The sequence below is a fragment of the Calidris pugnax genome, unplaced genomic scaffold (assembly GCF_001431845.1).
Source record: "Calidris pugnax isolate Ruff unplaced genomic scaffold, ASM143184v1 scaffold118, whole genome shotgun sequence".
NCBI lineage: Eukaryota > Metazoa > Chordata > Aves > Charadriiformes > Scolopacidae > Calidris > Calidris pugnax.
The window spans coordinates 2164180-2182096 of NW_015090855.1; the positions used below are offsets into that span (position 1 = coordinate 2164180).

Below are 17917 nucleotides of genomic sequence, written 5' to 3' on the forward strand. Positions count from 1 at the left end.
TGAGAGGCGCTGGGTTGGCGGGGGGGCGGCCAAGGCCTGGCGCGGCGTCCCCACCATGGAGATCGAGAAGGAGTTCCACCGGCTCGACCAGGCCGCCAGCTGGGCCGACATCTACCAGGTGAGGGGCGGCCGGCCGGCTCTCTCTGCCACCGGCCCCGGCGCTGGGCGAGGGGGGAACCCCCCCTTCCCTCAGCCTCTCTGCTGCCGCCTGCTTCTGCCCCAACCCCTGCGGCGTGCTGAGGGCCCTGCGGGGACAGCGCTGCCCTCCGCCTCCCCGCACCCTGCCTCGGAGCTTTCCCTTCCCCGCTTCTCCCCCTCAGCAAGCCGCCCCGCCGCCCTGCTCAGCCCTCCTTCCCCTTTCGCTGAGGGGGCAGAGGGAGGCCCCGCTCTTCTCCCCTCCACGAGGGAGCGTCTTTCCCCCTCGGGGCAAAGCCCCTCATCTCCTTCTCCTCGGGACTCGCGTGGGCCGTGCCGCGGCGGGGCGGGGGCCTCCCGCTGCCTCCCGGGCCTCGGCGGGTCTCCCCGGGGCGGGAGCGGGGCAGCACCCCCGGAGCGAGCCTTGAGGGGGGGCGGCGGCTCCTCCGCCGGGGCCCTGGGCCACCCTCGGCTTCTCGCCCCGGGTGCCGCCTGGAGCTAAGCGTGGACGTAAATTCTCAGTAACCTTTTAAAACTGCACCCTTCCTAACCTTGTGGGAGTAAATCTAAGTATCGTATTCGTCCTTTTTTTTTTCTTTTTTTTTTTTTCCAGAAAAACAGTGATGGGCAGCACTGTGTGCACCTACCTTTTCAACCACTTTAATAATAGAACAGAGCATGAAAACAGCTTGTTAGTAATACTTGTGCAGTTATCTGGTACTATTTTTCATTATTTCATTTGCTACATTTGGATTTTTCATGACATTTAAAAAAAGCCTGTGTGGCAAATGAGAAAGCTTGTAAGAATACGTGCCGACTGGATCCAGTTTCGTGCATACAAGCAACAGAAATTAGAGCTTTTCTCTTTACGCATTTATCCAAAATGAAGTTTAAGAGAAGATGAAGTATGTGAATGGTTGGGCAGGTTGTTCAGTCAGATCAGGGAGCATTACTGTAAAATCCATTTGAATGTTTAAGCTGGGATGTTGCACATACTAATGAGTTTTAAATTTATATTTGCAGTATAGAAGTTAAGCTTTGTTTCTCTTTCACTATGAATTTCTCTGGCCGTACACATTTAAAAGAAGGAATGGAGTTTTATAAAAGTGAAATAAATGAACTCTACTTTCAGAATCACAGCAGGCAAATTTTAGAAGTAGTACCTTGCAGGAGGAACATCTCCAGTAGTTTGGAAATTGGAGAATAAGCACGAAATTTTCAGTGTGCTTTTCAGAAGGTCCATTTTTTGCTGAGAGTATTTCATTTCCTGCAGAGTTTCAGTGCTTGGTAACTGTATCAGTAGAAAGTCATGTGCATATATGTATGACGTTATGTTTTTGCTAAACTGTTCAGGACAATTTGGTGTGTTGCAGGCTTAGTGCTCAGGAAATTATTTTGAGTAATATAGCTCTGTAATGGAGGTAGTATATTTCTATGGGTACAATTTAATTACAGAAGTGAAATGTATAAGGAGAATGAGGGACTATGGCATATTTTCAATGTGGGCTCAGCATTCAGTGATATTTTTGTCCTACTTTCTTTGAATGCTGTGACTCAGTAGGCTGCTCAGACTAGCACAGCACGAGGTTTGATTGAGAACTAAAACTCAACTCAAAAAAAAAAAAAAAAGACTAAAGTGATTCTTTGATTTGCATCCAACTATTGACAAGCATGAGAGGTGGGGTTTTTGCTTGTTGGGTTTTTTTTCCTGAGATTGATTAGTAAGTGTGTGCATCTATGTCATGTAACCGAGTTTCTCAACTGCATCCTCCTTTTAAATGTCAGCTGTTGAAAATGACATCTTGGCAGATCATGTACATCTGGAAGAACAATGTACTTCACTATAATCTATGCTTTTGATGTCTGGCCTGCGACATTAACAGTGCAGTTTTCCTACAAATACCAATCTTTGCCTGAAGAACGGAGTAAGTAGAATAGTGTATATTATTGGTGCAGAAAAAAGTCTACCCCCAAGTTAGTTTTACCACAAGCATCTATTAGCAGTTACAATCATAACACCTGTGTTCACCAGTATTCCAAGTGAAGCATAATGCAATTTACTAACAGTCACTTCCTCTTGTTTCTTGGGTAAATCTATTATCCAGAGGTACAGAACTGCACAACATCTAGGGAAGGAATTATGAGTACTAGAGGGAGGTGAAGCTAATTTGAAGAATGGCTACAAGGAGACTTGTCTGGGTGCCATGTGACTTGAAGGATTAAAATTGTCCAAGCTTCTTTTTTTTTGGGACAAAGGGAAGCAGTGTTCAGCTATGATAATAGTAGGGTTGTGAAAGAATAAAATTTAGATTAAAGTGTAAATAATTACAGTGTTTTGGAGACAAAAACATTTCAAAATGAGGACCTTATGTAGGTGATTTTGTGACAATTGTGTCTTGAGCACTGCATGTATAGTGGAAACATTCTCTGTGGTAGCTTGGCAAAACAGAGTGAACACTGATGAAGTTCTCCATGTTTTGTTGGTTTTTGTTGGTTTTGGTTTCGTTGTTGTTGTTTTTTTTTTTTTCCAAATACCCAGTCCAGTCCCTTTCATCTAGGTTTACTTGCTACAGCTATGAGCCATGAAGTTGTAAGGGTTGTTCAGAGACCCAGTAGATAAAATGGACTGGTCTGGTTCTGGCAATTGCTTGCATTGTAGAGAAACATACTTAGGAGATAACTAATAAAATGAGACCTCATCTAAGCATAAGAAATGGCCATTCAAATTAAAGTTCTTTTCAATAAAGCGATAAGTTAAAGGAAAATGGACAGCAGATTAAATGTGAACTTTGCAATGTGATACTGTGGTTAAGGTATACAACAGAAAAGAAATGCTTCAGGGTAAGTGAATGATACGCACCCTGCATAAATATTGTTAGAAGTATCGATAGGAATGAAAAGCATTCGCTCTGGAGATGTCACAACAAAAAAGCAATAGCCCAAAGCTAGGAAAAGCACAGTTTAGGCTTGCTGTTAGAGCAGGGGAGAAAAAGATACAGATATTTGTCTGGAATATAAAAGGAACATTAAATTTTCATGTGCTCACAGTCAGTGCAATATCAGATTTTCATAGTAATTTTCTATGCAGAAGTCTTTCAGAATTTTAGGAGGTGTTTTAGTTTCTAACTTCTTAGACGTGGTGATGGACTCAGATATTATCTTAAAAACACAACCCTCAAATACAGGTAGAGTTGCTTCTTGTGTTTATATAAACGAGATGTTGACTTAAGTATGTTGGCTAATGATTTTAACTTTGATGTGCTTATCAGGAACAGTGAAGATACCTCTGAGTTATTTACTGATATACCATTCATCTGGGGATCCCATACGATATGGGTGGAGGCAGAGCTGACACTTGGTATTACAGAAGCATCTATGGGGACAGCTCATACAGAGTTTTCTGTGTGAAGGTAGCAAAATTAGACTAAAATGTGCACTCTTTTCTAATTTTTGTAGTCAGTAGAATATAAAATAAGAAAAAACTGGATATAGTCTAGATTTTGAAATAAGTTTGGAATTGAGTATACTAAAAACAGCACTATGGATACTGCCATGTGTGCTCTGGAAAGCGTAGTTACAGTTTGCTTTGAGGCCTGTAAGAGACATATAACTGTTCTCAGTTTATTAATTTTTGAGGGTACTTTAATGTTAATGTTACTTCCCCCCCCAACCTCTCTAAGCTAAACTAAAATACTACAAATTATGAAAGTTAATAAGCTTTACCTGGATTATGGGAGGCAGATAGAAACTATCGTGGACATTTTGGATATCTCTCTGTCAAGAGAGAAAAGGCATGGGAAGTTTTTTTGTGTGTTCACTGTCTGGAAAAATATTTGTAGAATATGTAGATAGATTTTAATGTTGAAAGTAAACTGTGAAATGGTTGACCCTGTAGACATAATAGTGTGGTTGTGTTGTGTATTTAAAGTAAATGAACAGGAAGTTCTACTAGTGTTTTTGGCTTATAAACTGCAGTGAGAGTTCAGACTTTGTGCTGCTGGAGCCTATAAGCATTTGGGTTACTCTTTAGCTCTGGTGCTAAAAACCTTTTAACTTTGTTGCAGCAGATAAATTGTGGCATGAGCATGACTTATTATGAATGCATCTTTGTGTTTTATTCTGCCAGTTCTTGCTACTTGAAAATACAGGTCTCTGCATGCATGCCTCCCCACTTCTTAATTCATGCTATGTTGATTCATTCGAGGCTTAGCTTAATTGGCTCTGGTTATGGAAAGCTAGTTTAGCACTGAGACTTGCAGGGAGTTTCTTTTTTCCTTCAATAAAGCTAAAGATATTCCATGTTTTTCAGTGCTATACAGACACAGAATCCTGATACCAGTTTGGGAGAGGCTAATGATCAAGTAGCGAAGTCTTTGTGGCTTCTGAAGTCAATATCCTCTCTATGAAAACCAGAGTTTACTTTCAATTGCAAGTGATAGTATGTTTTGTGTTATTGAGAGTGTTTCAGAGCACTCTGCTGCATTGGCTAGTTATGCTACTAACTTTTTCAGCCCAAGACCAATTGTGCCTACTGATGGCAAATGTGAGATTGTGCAAGTCCCATTGTATAGAGCTACTGAGCAACTTAGTTATGCTTGTTATTCAGAGTTTAAAATCTAAGTACTTGAATATGAATCTTCTGTGATAGCATTGCTGTAAGTAGAACATTGAAAAATGGGAGTCTGTTATGGCTTACTGCTAAGGGGATATCATTTGCTAAAAATCTAGAAATTATACAACCTGTGGACAGTACTACACCCGCTTCTCAGCACCTTCAGAAGGTTTTTATGGGTTTAGTGTGTTCTTCCACATGTTACTTGTTCCTCTTTTTTTCTCTGTCTGCTGTAGGGGTACGTATATAGAAGGAAACTGACAGTTAAGGAGAACGCAGTGTTGGCCATATGCCAAATGATGTTAAATTAAAATAGAAATAGCCCTTGTAAGCAGAGAATAAAATGTGGTAGACCAAGTATTTTTGAAACTAAAATAACTTTCTAAATATTCTGGGTAGGTTTGAATTAACGATTCATCCTATAGTTAACTAAACATTAAAATGAAATCTTTTCTTGCAATACTTGTTTTGTAAATGAACTTTCTCCAAGGGATCTTTTTAGCTGAGACTTTCTAAGCTGTGGTTTACACTGAAATATCACTGCTACTTTCCTGTAAACCCATGAATTCTAAGGTTTTAGATCAGTGTCGCTGGCATGACTTAATCTATTGGGATTGTGAGTTTAGCTACATTAAATATCTGAGGATACTGACTCCTTAAAATTAAGAATTCATGTGTCATTCAAAGTGGATATCTTTTAATTAAAAGAAAATGGAGGAGGAAAGAGTTTACCAAAAAAAAAAAAAAAAAAAAAAAACCAAAAAACCAAACCAAACCAAACCAAACCAAACAAACGGGCGACTAACTACGAAGTGCCTGGTTTTTTTGTTTTCGTTTTTTTTTTTTAAAAAAAAAAAAAAAAAAGAAAGAAAAAGATCTGTAAAAAGGGGTAAAGGCCTGAAGTTATGCTATCACTTGTACTCCAGTGCATATGAAGATTGGGTGGGTTGTTTCAGTCACCAGATAATGCCACTGAATTTGTTATCCCGTAACCAAATGAACTATTTTTTTTTTTCTCCCCATATGCAAAATTAGATTTATATTCAGTAGAGTGTAGGATTTCATATTCAAGTTTATTTAATTCTGCTTGTTTTTGTAATACTGATTTGGAAAAAGATTAGTATAAACTGAGATACAAAAACTTAGGCAATCTTCTAACATTTGTCTCGTATCATCTTCAGTGCTGGTCTGAAGTGCTGTCAGTGTTCAAACATTTTACAGGATTACATAAATTTAAATCTTTGTTATTTTAAATATATTAGACTAGAGTAGAACGCTTGCGTCTGCACCTCTCCAAAAGTGTATGCAGAATCACTGTCAGAGCAAAGCAGCCCTAGTGGACGTGTGCATTTCTTCCTAAAAGAAACGAGTTTATGAAAATGTAGAAACAGATTATCTGCAGTGTTCACAATTAATAATATAAACTTGATCCGATCTGTAAGCTTTGATGTTTACAGCACTTACCATTGAGATTTATTTATTTTTTTAGTCATTGGTCAGCTCTTTTCGTGTTGATTTGCACAAGAAACATTTTTTTGTTTATCTTTCTGGTGCCAGTAGACATGCCCTTGCTGGTTTGGCTGGGAGAGGCACTATGATACAGCATCAGAATGCCTTTGTGTGTTCACTTTGTAGATCATGTAGTACAAATGCCAATTCATTTTCTACCAAACCCTGTGAATTTAGATGTGCTTTTTCTCTCACCCACACAAAACACTGCTAAGATTCAACAGCTTGCCTGTCATATTATACTAAGAAAAAGTGATAAAAGTGATTCTTGGAAATTCATGTGATTCTGCTAATAGTGATAGCTGATCTACTTTCAAACTGGGGTAGTGCTTTCTGCGTTTAAGAAAAAAGGTTCATAGAACAATGAAAAATCTGATGTCCTTGTTGGGAAGGAAAATGAGCTAGTTTAGTATGAAACTTCTGTAAAGGTTTTTAATTCTTTTTTTTTCTTATTTCTAGTTCTGTAGGTTCTGTTTCCATATGCTTTCCCCTTGCACAGTACTTTATCTTAGAATATGGACTGATAAACACCTTATTTCCATAAGATATTGGTTTTGCATTTTTAAGTAATAGACTAGTGAGTTGGTACTTGTGGAAGCAACATAAATACAGCCAGCTTACTTGAGAGATCTGTGTTTTTGACCATGGTAGCTACACTCTTCTTTTTTTTTCAACTCAAAATATTTATCATCAACACTAAGTCAGTTGTGATTCCTCCCAAATTGTGTGTGTGTTTTGGTTTTTGGTTTTGGTTTGTTTTTTGTTTTTTTTTTTTCCTAGTGGCTTTTGTTTTTAACATATACTTTCTTGCTGTCCCCTACCTGTCCTTGTTGGTATGATAAAATATACTATGCTTTTAAGCAGAATTTTTTTTGGTATCACCGATACTGAACATGCACCTTATTTAGTTGCTGATTTGTTAACCTCTGGAATGAAAAAATATTTGGACAATCCTGCTTCTTAGTTGGGCATATCTTTCATGAAACAAAGGTAAAAAACCTTTCTGCTGAATCCAGCATTAATCTCATGTTAGATTTGCTTAAGTAGCATACTGATACATTAGGGCCTGTTTCAGAGGCCTGAAACTAGGGACTGAAACTAGATTTCTACTTTGTATATAGGACATTTAGTTTCCTTCTGTATTCGGGTCCAGGCCTTTAAGTAGTTTCATAGTTGCCTCAGCTCTTGGTTGTTGTGGGTGCCCTGGGAACGTGTGGTCCAAGGGGTACAAAGTCAGCTTCGGTGCTGAGGGTGAAGAGATCGATGCCGAGGAAGATTTACTTGTCCCACCAACTGTTAGAGATTGTTGAATCAGAACTGAATTGTGTGGTACAGTCTTTTTCCTGTACTTAGAGGAAGGTTAAAACAGAAATAGGAAATAAAGCAACAGCAAAGCAAGTTTTGCATTCTGCCTGTGTATGCAATCATAGAAAACCTTCCATACTGTACCAGTGGCAAGTGTGGAGCTATGTGGATCTCACTGCAGGCAGAAAGAAAACTCTCCCCTCTAGGAAGAAAGCTTGCTATGCTTTTTGGACTAGAATAATTACTTGTTAAAAATGCTACTAAATAGCAGTATTTTGAACTTAAAGTAGCTGTTCTATTTGTGATCTTTCAGGTGCTTTTTCTTGTATCTCAAGTTCCCAGAATTTTATGCTGCTTCTGTGAAGTGCTTGATTCATCAAGTACTTGGTGCTGTGAGCCGTTCTACAAAAGACACTCTGTTTCTCAGATTCTTTATATTTATTTGGAACAAGAACAAGTGGTCTACACATAAAGAGGAATGTTCTCATAACCTTCTTCCCTTCTGCACATTTGAATGAGAATTGCTTGTTTATATCATCTCTAATCCCACAGTAACAGGTTACAGTAGCATAAATAGTGTGACCTTTTAATGTGATCACAGGAAGTAAAATGTTAAATCTATTTTAAAAATGCATTTTTGACTAAGGAAGAGTATACTTCCTTTTTCTGACAGGAAAAATAACCCATACTGGTTCAGAAGATCTCGATTCCATTATGCTGTGTAGGGTCTGTTTTTTCCACTCTTCTTTGCTTGAAGGAGAACTAAAACTCTGCCATCCTTGTGTAGAATTGTTACGTCCTTGCTCTGCGTTGTGCAGGCATAAATGACTAAAGATGGGGGCTGCTGGAAAAACAGAACTCAGACAAGAGCAAGAGGTTTTAGTAAGAGGAACTTCTTTGGGAAAGAAGGAGAGGGTGGGTCATTGGAGCAAGAACTGGAAAAATACTACATAGCTTATTAGACAGCCAAAATACATATACACACATTTTAGAAATTTTCTGAATATTTCCAGAAATGGAAGAAAAATGGGGAGAGTTTTGAGCAGCAAATGATGGGGGTAGGGACAGCTACCCAACTGTAATAATAAAAAAAAAAAAAGTTTTTGTGTATTCCCTTTACAGTTTAATTAAATTGGAAAGCAACATTGTCACTTGCCTCTCAGGCTTCTGGCAAGAGAGAACTTTCACATTAAATCGCAATTGCTACCTAGAACTGCGCGGTGCCCAGCAGTGTCTGTAGGGTGACATGAACAAGAATCTTGTTTAAACTTGTACAATGTTTTCATTCCCGGTATTGATACCTTCTTAGAATTGGCCTGAAGTGTTTCACTACCAGAGCAGATCTGCCCTTGTACTGTTTCAAAACCAGTATAGTAAATATGTGGAGGACAACCTGTGTTGCGAACCAACAAACCCATCCTTTTTATCCTTGCCTGTTGCAACATTGGCTGTGGTTGAACTGGTAGTGCACGGAAAAGTGCAATATTGAGTTGGGAGGGTTGGTTGTTTGATTTGCCTGTGAGCAATATTACATAGATGGCTCATTAATGATTTCCCTTTAGGTAGCAATCGCTTTCAGTTCTTCTACAACACTCGCTCTGATAACTGACAGCTATTAACAGACAGCTAAACTCTGAGAGCATGTGTGGCAGTCTGGCTGGGGCTGGGAGCGGCAGCGGGGGCACGGGGTGGGTGGTGAGTGTGGGTGGTTTGGGCTTGGGGAAAGACAGGGTCTAAGCAGCCTGAGATTCCAAACCCTGAGGTGGTCAGTTGGCCCTTCTGGAGGTGGGCTCAGAAATATGGCCTTCTGATGGGGATACCCCCAGTTTCTGGAGCTTGTTTGTTCTGTGTCCATCAGACTTGTCTTGTTTTCTATAGAGGTGAAAGACTGGAACAGGAGGTTGAAAATATGTAGAATCTTTACAGCTGCTAAGTTACTGGATTTACTAGCCGACACGGGAGCATTAGTGGAGAGGTCTAATCTTACAAGTCTTTTTAAAGCTTGTCAAGAAGCAGGCAGAGCAGAAAGACTTAATGGGAACTACTGACTTAGGCCTTATTTGCCATTGATTCCTTGTTTATAATTTGTGTAAAGCTTACCATCCAGAACCATCCAGTGTGTTACTTACACTGGGCTTTACTTGACTGCTTTATACAGTCCAGTCTACGGTCTACTTTTCTGTGACTGACTGACGGCAGGAAATTCCTTGTTTACTGTGGTATCTGTTAAGTTCTCTACTCATGAAGTGGGGGTTTTGGGTGGTAAAATTCTTATGTGCTTATTATATTTTTATGAGTAGCTAAGTAAGTTAATATTTCTAACTAGTTAGGAGGAAGCACTCAAGCATTTATTGTTTTCATGTAATAATGTGTACATCTTTAGGGTTTTCTTGTACTAAAGTCTTTGCTAGCAATATGTTCTCCATATAAAACTATCTCTCTACATGCAAAATTCTGTCTTGGAATACTTAGGGAAAAATAATCTAGTCTTCTAGTAAAAATGCTTTGCCCTCAGTCCTTTTTCTGTAAGAGGCAGCACTTGTTTGTGATTCCAATAGTCAATAACCTTTATTTGTGGATCAATGCTCAGAAGCCTTCAGTGTAATGGTCCTTTGGAGAGCAGGGGAATGGAAAAAGATGTGATAGGGCTGAAGGGTTTTTTTTAAAAGACATTTGGAAGTTACTGCATTTTATACGTGGTGGTTTTTGTTTTATTTCTGTAAGTGTTGCAGATACGTGCTAAGACTGCAAATGAGGGTTTGAGGTAGCCACCAAATTGTAAAGCGTGTTTAGTCAAGACTGATATCTGGCTGGGGCTGGGAGGAAGTGGAACACGATGAGCAAGAGTGTGGAGGAGCTGCGGGGTGTGGTGCTGTAGGTGCAGCGCTGGGTCTGGGCTGGGAAGGGGAGTATGGGACATGAGGAGTCGGGCATTTCCAGAGAGGATGCTGTCACTGTAGAGATAGAAGCTGTGATAGCTGCTTGGCTTTGCTGAATCAATTGGTGTTCTCAGTGAATTATTTTAAACTAGCAGTATTAGTAGGTGCGTGAAGCTTTTTTTTATCTGATCTGATCCATGCAACTTGCTTGCACTCACAAATCTGTTTCATTAGCATGGGGAGCATCAAATAGGCCTTTGAAGGCCTAGCTTGTCGAGTTTTGCAGTCTTTTTCATGTACTGGAGTGCAGAGTGGTAATCTGTCCTACATTAGGATGTCTGTGAAAGCTTATCTTGATTATATTATGTGTCTGTTTTAACACTGACATTTGCTTTTTAAACTCTGAGTTGCTTTCAGATGGGGAGAAGATGACCTGCACAGCTGGAGGTGAGACAGCTAAAACAATCTCTAGTAACACAGGACTGGGTGTGTCAGTGTCTTAAAGTGTTGCTTTACAACTAGGAGAAATAATTAAATGTAGAATAAATGTTAGCTTTTAAGGTATGGCTGCTTTTGGTTTAAGGAAGGGAGGGGTTGTTTCTTTCCACAGGAAGTTCTCAGGCTTGTTGGTCACAGGTAGATTTTCTTACACGTTGTCTTTTCTGAAGACATACTCTTATTCACCTTTCCTGCGTGAGAACTAAATGCTAGCACTCACTAGAAACTATGCTTATGATGAATAAAATGCGGTATCGATCTCCACTGTGACTAAAAACTTAACATGCGCTATTATTTGTGTATGAAGGGCACCTAGTAAAGCAAAGTGCTCAGAAACCTACCTCAGATCTAAGTATCTCTGAATGTCAGTCTCTGTTGTTGGCATTTTAGGGTTAAGTTTCTCTTTCCAAAAAAGTATTGATTTTTTTCCCGTTTGTTTTTTGTTTATTATTATTTTTCTTAGAACAGTTTACAACTCTGGAAGTAGTTACATAAACATTCAGCTTTAAGTGCAACATCTTCTTTTAAACCTTGGTATAGAACAGAGGTGCCCAGCCATTCTGTCCTGGAGCCATGTGAAGGCTGAACAGTCTGTTCCCTCCCCATCATCAACCAACATGCTTGTGCCTTTGTCATATGGCCTGTTCAGCCCTTACCTGACCTGACAGTCAGATAGTCAGGTAAATAATTATTTTTCTTAGAACAGTTTACTACTCTGGAAGTAGTTATGTAAACATTCAGCTTTAAGTGCAACATCTTCTTTTAAACCTTGGTATAGAACAGAGGTGCCCAGCCATTCTGTCCTGGAGCCATGTGAAGGCTGAACAGTCTGTTCCCTCCCCATCATCAACCAACATGCTTGTGCCTTTGTCATATGGCCTGTTCAGCCCTTACCTGACCTGACAGTCAGATAGTCAGGTAAATAAGTGTTTGTGTGGGTAGGTGAGATGGTGTCAGTGTTTGACTTACCTCCAAAACTGTATTTGGTCCATAGATTGTGAGCTGATCGTCTCAAGTCTAGAAAGCTGTAAGCTTAATATTAAACTAGCTTAGCTGAAGTTGGTTTCCTAAATGCATAACAGACAATCATGTGAGAAAACGGGAGTATCCTAATTCTTCTTTATCTAACATCTGTTTTCAGCAGTACTGTTTGTTCTCAGCAGGTTTTTGTGTGCATTGCAGTAGCTTGGCAACCTGTAGGTTGCACCATTCAATGAATTCAGCATGCTTTTAATCATCACTAAAATTTTCCTTTCCAAATTTGAATATTATAAGTACAGTGAAGTAGGCATCTGTGATTATAACAGCAACAGCCACATTAAAGACATCCCAACTGAAACAAGCTGTTCATGTGAATTTGTAATCCTGTGTGTTTTCTTCAAATTTCAGTCCAAAAGTCTTCCTTGAAATTAGTTTAAGAAAGAATACTTGTAACTTCTTTCTGGGAATGGTATTTAAGCAGTTGCAGCTATTTAAAGCTCCCAAATACAGATTTGGGCAGTATACTGAAAAACATAACTACTAAAAAAGCATGACTATTTGCTGGTTCTGCTGGAGGAGCAAAGCTCAAGTTTGGCCTTTCCCTGCACGTAGAGGCATGAACATGGTTTGTGCAATCCTGTTAATTGTACGTTCCCTTTAAACTTGAATCTCAGTATGTTAAAAATGGTAAAAAGATTTGTTAATAGTATAATGACTATGCTTTGGCAGAATGAATCTTTAGTTCCATTGCCTGTGTTCTTACTAATGGCCAACAGAGTGAAGCAATTAGATTAGAACTTGCTGGGATTTTGTATTACACTCTAATTTGTAGGGAAGAAACAGAATGCAGGAGGGAAACCCGCTGACATTATGGAGCTGGTACCTGTTATAACATATGGTTCATCCTTTTGAATGAACAGGGTTTCTTGGTACTAAATAAATCTAGTAATCTCTTTCACATTTTTAACTTAAAAATCGCATCTCGAGAAAGCCAGTGAAACAACGTATGGTACAAACATCTTCAAGGAAATGAAGTTTACCACTAAATAAGATGTAGATATCTTTTTTCTTTTTTTTTTTCCAAATAGGTAATGCAGAGTTCACAACTTCCTATTTAACAATTCCTGCCACTTCCTTTCTTGTGTGTTTTAGTACTTCCTCTGCATACGAGCTTATAACTTTGAGAATTTTTGATGGAATTAGTAGAAAGTTGGAAATACAGCTGTTGCCTGTCCCGTAGTATTTTAAATACAAAAATAATGTTGATGTGGTCTGATTATATGCCACATCGTAGTCATGATGTGACTTTACTCCCTTAATATTTGCGAATATATTTGAAAGTTTTATTTAGCTTTTAGACTATTGGAGTATCCAACGTGAATGAAATAATTTATACAGGGTGACACCCCTTATCCTTTAGAGAAAAAAAACCTTGTTTTAAACCATGACTGCAGTTGCTCAGTGTTTCAAAGTAATGAACAGTCTATCTGTATTAGAACTGAGTCCTTTCTTTTTCATATTAAACATTAACTGGTATTGTTTTGCTTGTTCTTTTAAAGGTTTAACAGATTTTTAAGTTTTTAAGTTTCAGTAGTTTTTCATAGTTGTCTCTAGAAAACATAGATTTAAAAATATGCTTTCACCAATAGAAATATATATTTAAGAAACTATTATCTTTCCTTTCCTGTTTATAAAAATACTAATTAGATAACTGACATAATACATATAAACCAGAAAGTCTGATGACTTAAAGTTGGCATTCACAAAATAAGTAATATTTAAACGCACTGTGAAAATGCATGTTGCTTCTCATCTTTCATTCTTCATCACAAATGGACCTGTTTCTGCAGAGTAAGAATCTGGTACGTGTAGAGCCACCTATGTTTTAATTTTAAAACCTGACCATTAATTCATATTCAAGCATGTTCAACATTGGCTTGCCCCTACTTCTGCCGTGTAAAGTCAATGATATTTTGACTCTTGGTGGGACAGTCAGCATTTTGAAAGTCTCACCTATGTCATGTAATGTACTCAGAAGATGATGATGAAGCAGAAATTTGGGTTGTGTGGCCAAGACATAGTATTAAATGTACAGTTTGGCTAAAAAAGATACATTGATTTCTAACGCCTTTCTTCCATAATCTGGACAAACAAGGCTCCAAAATACCAACCTCCAGGTCATTATTTCTAAAACACAGAGGGCTCACAAAAAACCTTCATGGCAGTTCTGGTGTGTTGTGTTTGAGAAGCGTGTTCGAGTCAATCTGTTTCATGCTTTTGCTGCTAAGTAGATATAGGAGCTACACGAACACTTTCATGCATTGATTACTGAAACTAGAGTTGAGAGCTCTTTAAACAAGGAGAACATGTTCATAAGCAAGCAGCTATGAACTGGACCTTTTCTTTTCCTTTTGAGACAGGCTCTTCTGAATGCTGCAGATAGAGAGGAGATTGCCTTTACCTTATCAAATAAGAATATATGCCTTTATAAATGAAACATTACAGAAAAAATAGTGGTAAGTCTCTAAAGTCTGAATAATCTGTTGCTGTTCATTTGATATGGTAACAGTATTGTGCTGTGAAGGCTAATTTAGTAGGTTTCTGAGAAGGAAATAACCTTTGAAACTTTTATAATATGCAAACCAATTAGAGGTTACAGTGAACACAGCTGTTTCTGCCAAGCTGACTAAGCTAGGAATTTAAATTACTATTTTTAGCCAGCTTATAATATCTCTAGTTCTCAATGGTACCCAGGTTATTACTTTTAAAAATTATATTAATGTGTATTTATCACACTGACAAACTAGGTACAAAACACCACATTTTTGGTGCAACCAGTACGTTCCTTTTTAGATCAAACAATGTGAATATGCAACAACAGAACACTTCAGGTGGCATCTAGGCTGTGTTACACTAAAATCATGTCTATGACTTGTCTGAATTCAAACTGAAAGCTTCCTCAGAGGAAGAGGCATGAGCCCTGAAATGAAATAATTATTGTTTTCTGTGAAGTTGTTTACATACAGTCTGTCTAGCAAACATATTCCTCCTTTTCTTACCCTCCAAGAAAGCTGCCTTTCTCCATTCTATAAGTATCTCTTGTATGTTGTTGTTTGCATTCAGATGCTTTTCTGTTGATCCTCGAGACAGGATCATTGTACAGATCCTGTAAAAATTACCATCAATTCTATCCTGAAATCTAAAAATCCTTGCAGTTAACTGTATCTTTGCAGACTATGAAATAACTGCACTAATAAAAATTTTGGAAACAACGCTCGTGGAGGTTACTTTGTGTAAAGTGTTTACAGTTCTATGAAATATTGTCAGGATTACCTTCAAAATTACATTCTGAAATAAATCTTATTAGAAAAAAAGAATATATTTGGTGCTTTCTGCAGAGATTACTGGATGAGCAAAAGCATTCCTCAAAATCTGTGTGTACTGAATGGACATACTTCATGCATAAATTTGTTGCTTTTTAAGAAAAAAAATCAGTCTAATTTTAACATAACATATGGCAAGCTGGTGTCTAAAACTGCTTTAACTGACTGTACTTTCTAAAGGCATATGTAACTAGTTTAACTTGAGATAAGAATTAAGTCTTAGAAAAACTATTTTAATTCCCATTTGCTTCTGTTAACACCAATAGCTTGCTTACTCCATCCTCTCAATTACAGTAGATGAGATCTGAGTTTAGTGCTAGTCAGTGTTGGGTGTAGAAGAGGATGCTTGCAAATTAATCCTGTTTTCATAAAATCCTATTTTCACTTCTCTGTTTCATGATGGCAAGAGACTTTCAGACCAACTGAAATCAAAATAAAAACAAGGCAAACTCCAGAAATACTGATTCCTAAGTAATAATCCTTTTGTTTCTGGTTTTGTGTCATCATGGATAATAGGTCACTGAAAATGAATCTAGAAATGCTTTTGTATTTAGAAGGACGTTACGTTTTTGGTGAGAAAGGAAATGCATGACTTCCAGGCCTGGCTCCCATGACTCTGAACGATGTTTGCTTCCAGTGACAATTCTTTTTTCTATAGCAGTAATGATGGGGTAGGGGAGCTAATCTAAAACTTTCTTCCCTTGCCTCTGGGGACCAGAGAAGACAAAAGCATTCCTAGCAGAGCCTAAAAAAATTGCTCTGAGAAATAGCCTCCCTTCTGAAAGGAGAAATATATAGTTGTTCCAACACAGCTGTCAACCCAAGAGCATTACAGCGAAGTGGTTGGATTCCTAAAATGGTAGTGAGAAACATTGACTCCTAAGTTAGAAACGTAATGAGTTTGAGCGTTGCCGATGAAAACTAATCTGCTTGGAGAACACAAGCAGCATCCATAATAGCAACCAAGAGGTGTCTTCTGGCTGTCTTCAGTGGGTGACTTCCTTAAGTGGTGCCTTTACACCCCTCTTGAGGGAGGGCACAACTGGCTATTTGGAAGAGATAGGGGAGATCAAAATCGTTAGTCTAGCATAAAGGCCCTTCCCTTTCTCATTGAAACCCTTTAATGATTTAGCAGTCCAAGTTGACATAAATGTTTATTTTGGAATGTAAGGCCAGTGACAACAACAAACCTGATATTAGGGCATCCAAAGGACAATAGCAGTGAGTGTTGTGAACCAAATGTATGATACTTGCCTTTGTAAGACCTAGAAGGATATTTTCATAGCTTTAAGTCTCTGATGAACTTGCACAGGATTATGTGTGTGCGTATTCTTACATACAGCCTGCCTTTTCCCTCTGCATGCAAATTCTAATGCCATGTAAACACCATAACAAAAATGAGTTGGTGATAAATCTCAGAGTGTATGAAGGCTCCTGCTTTCCTTATTACTCATTGCATTGACTGTGGTTTCTAGGAGGTGTTTTAAGGTGCCAAGTCAAGTTGCTGAATTTGTGGAGCTTGATAAGTAAATATGAGAACAACTCTGGAGCTCTTTAAAAACTCAAATTTTCTGTTTTCAGGCACACCTTAGTGCTGTAGGACCTCTCTGACATTGGTGAATTTTTTGCTTTTGATTAAATTGTCTCTATGAAGGCATCTCTTGTTCCACCTAGTTTTTAATATTCATTTTGAGCACCTGCCAGAACTCAACTTCTGAGGTTATCTATTTCCTCTTTTCAAGTACTATTTGTAAACAGTCTTTGGTCTTCACTACTGTTAACTAGATGACCACCACTTTAATGTGGATATTGTACAACGGGAGAGAGATACATGTTTTTTTCTATCATCCATCTACAACAAAGTATAGTTCTGTAGGACAAACTGACAACAAAATGTTGCTGTTTGTTGAATTAAAGCTTAAAAATCCTTGTGATCTTATTCAGGGAATCAGTTGCCTTCTAGGGAATTGTCCTGCTGCTAAATACATGGGTGCATAATCAAACCCTGAAAATCAGCAGTTCTGTATTTCTTCTCTTTACCACTAGAGACTGTTTAGGAAAACAACTTTTCTTTCTCTGACTTGGTTAGGATTGCCTTGAGGATTAGAACTAGAAAATACCCCAAAGTGTGGACAATAAATTTTTTTATCCCTACTGGACAAGCAAAATGATGGATTTAGGAGAGATGCTGACTTTGTAGTAGATGACAATGTTACCCACATCACAAGGGTTGCTAAGGTCCTGTGTGCTTTGTAGATACCTTACCTGTCCCTTAGGGCCACTTCATGGCCTTACTAAGTAAAATCCCTCATACTTCATGGATGCTACCTAATTAGTTTCAATTAGGGAGAAAAGGGAAAGCTAATTAGTTGGTTAGGTTTGTGTTCCTAGCTTATTTGTGGTTGGTGTCTTGGGACTGCTGTGTAAACACCTTGGCATTTTTCTTAAGATCCTTTCCCAGCACAAGCCTCTGGTCTAGGAGTGGATCCTACTCTGTGCTGTCGACTTCTGCACTCCGGCTTCATGGCAACATTATCTTTCCCTGGGGGGAGGGAACGTGGTCCATGTATCATTCCGATTGAAATGTCTGGGCAATCACCCTTTGGAAGCTGTGA

General features: G+C 38.6%; 1 protein-coding gene across 1 annotated transcript in view; it reads left to right on the forward strand.

The window, feature by feature from the left end:
* Window positions 1-6: 6 nt before the first annotated feature.
* PTPN1 (protein tyrosine phosphatase, non-receptor type 1) overlaps window positions 7-17917 on the forward strand; it is a 43780-nt gene continuing 25869 nt past the window's right edge. Inside the window, exon 1 of the mRNA XM_014943838.1 lies at window positions 7-118. Coding sequence (XP_014799324.1) covers window positions 56-118 — 63 coding nt within the window. The 5' untranslated portion in view covers window positions 7-55. The remainder of the gene's footprint in view (window positions 119-17917) is intronic.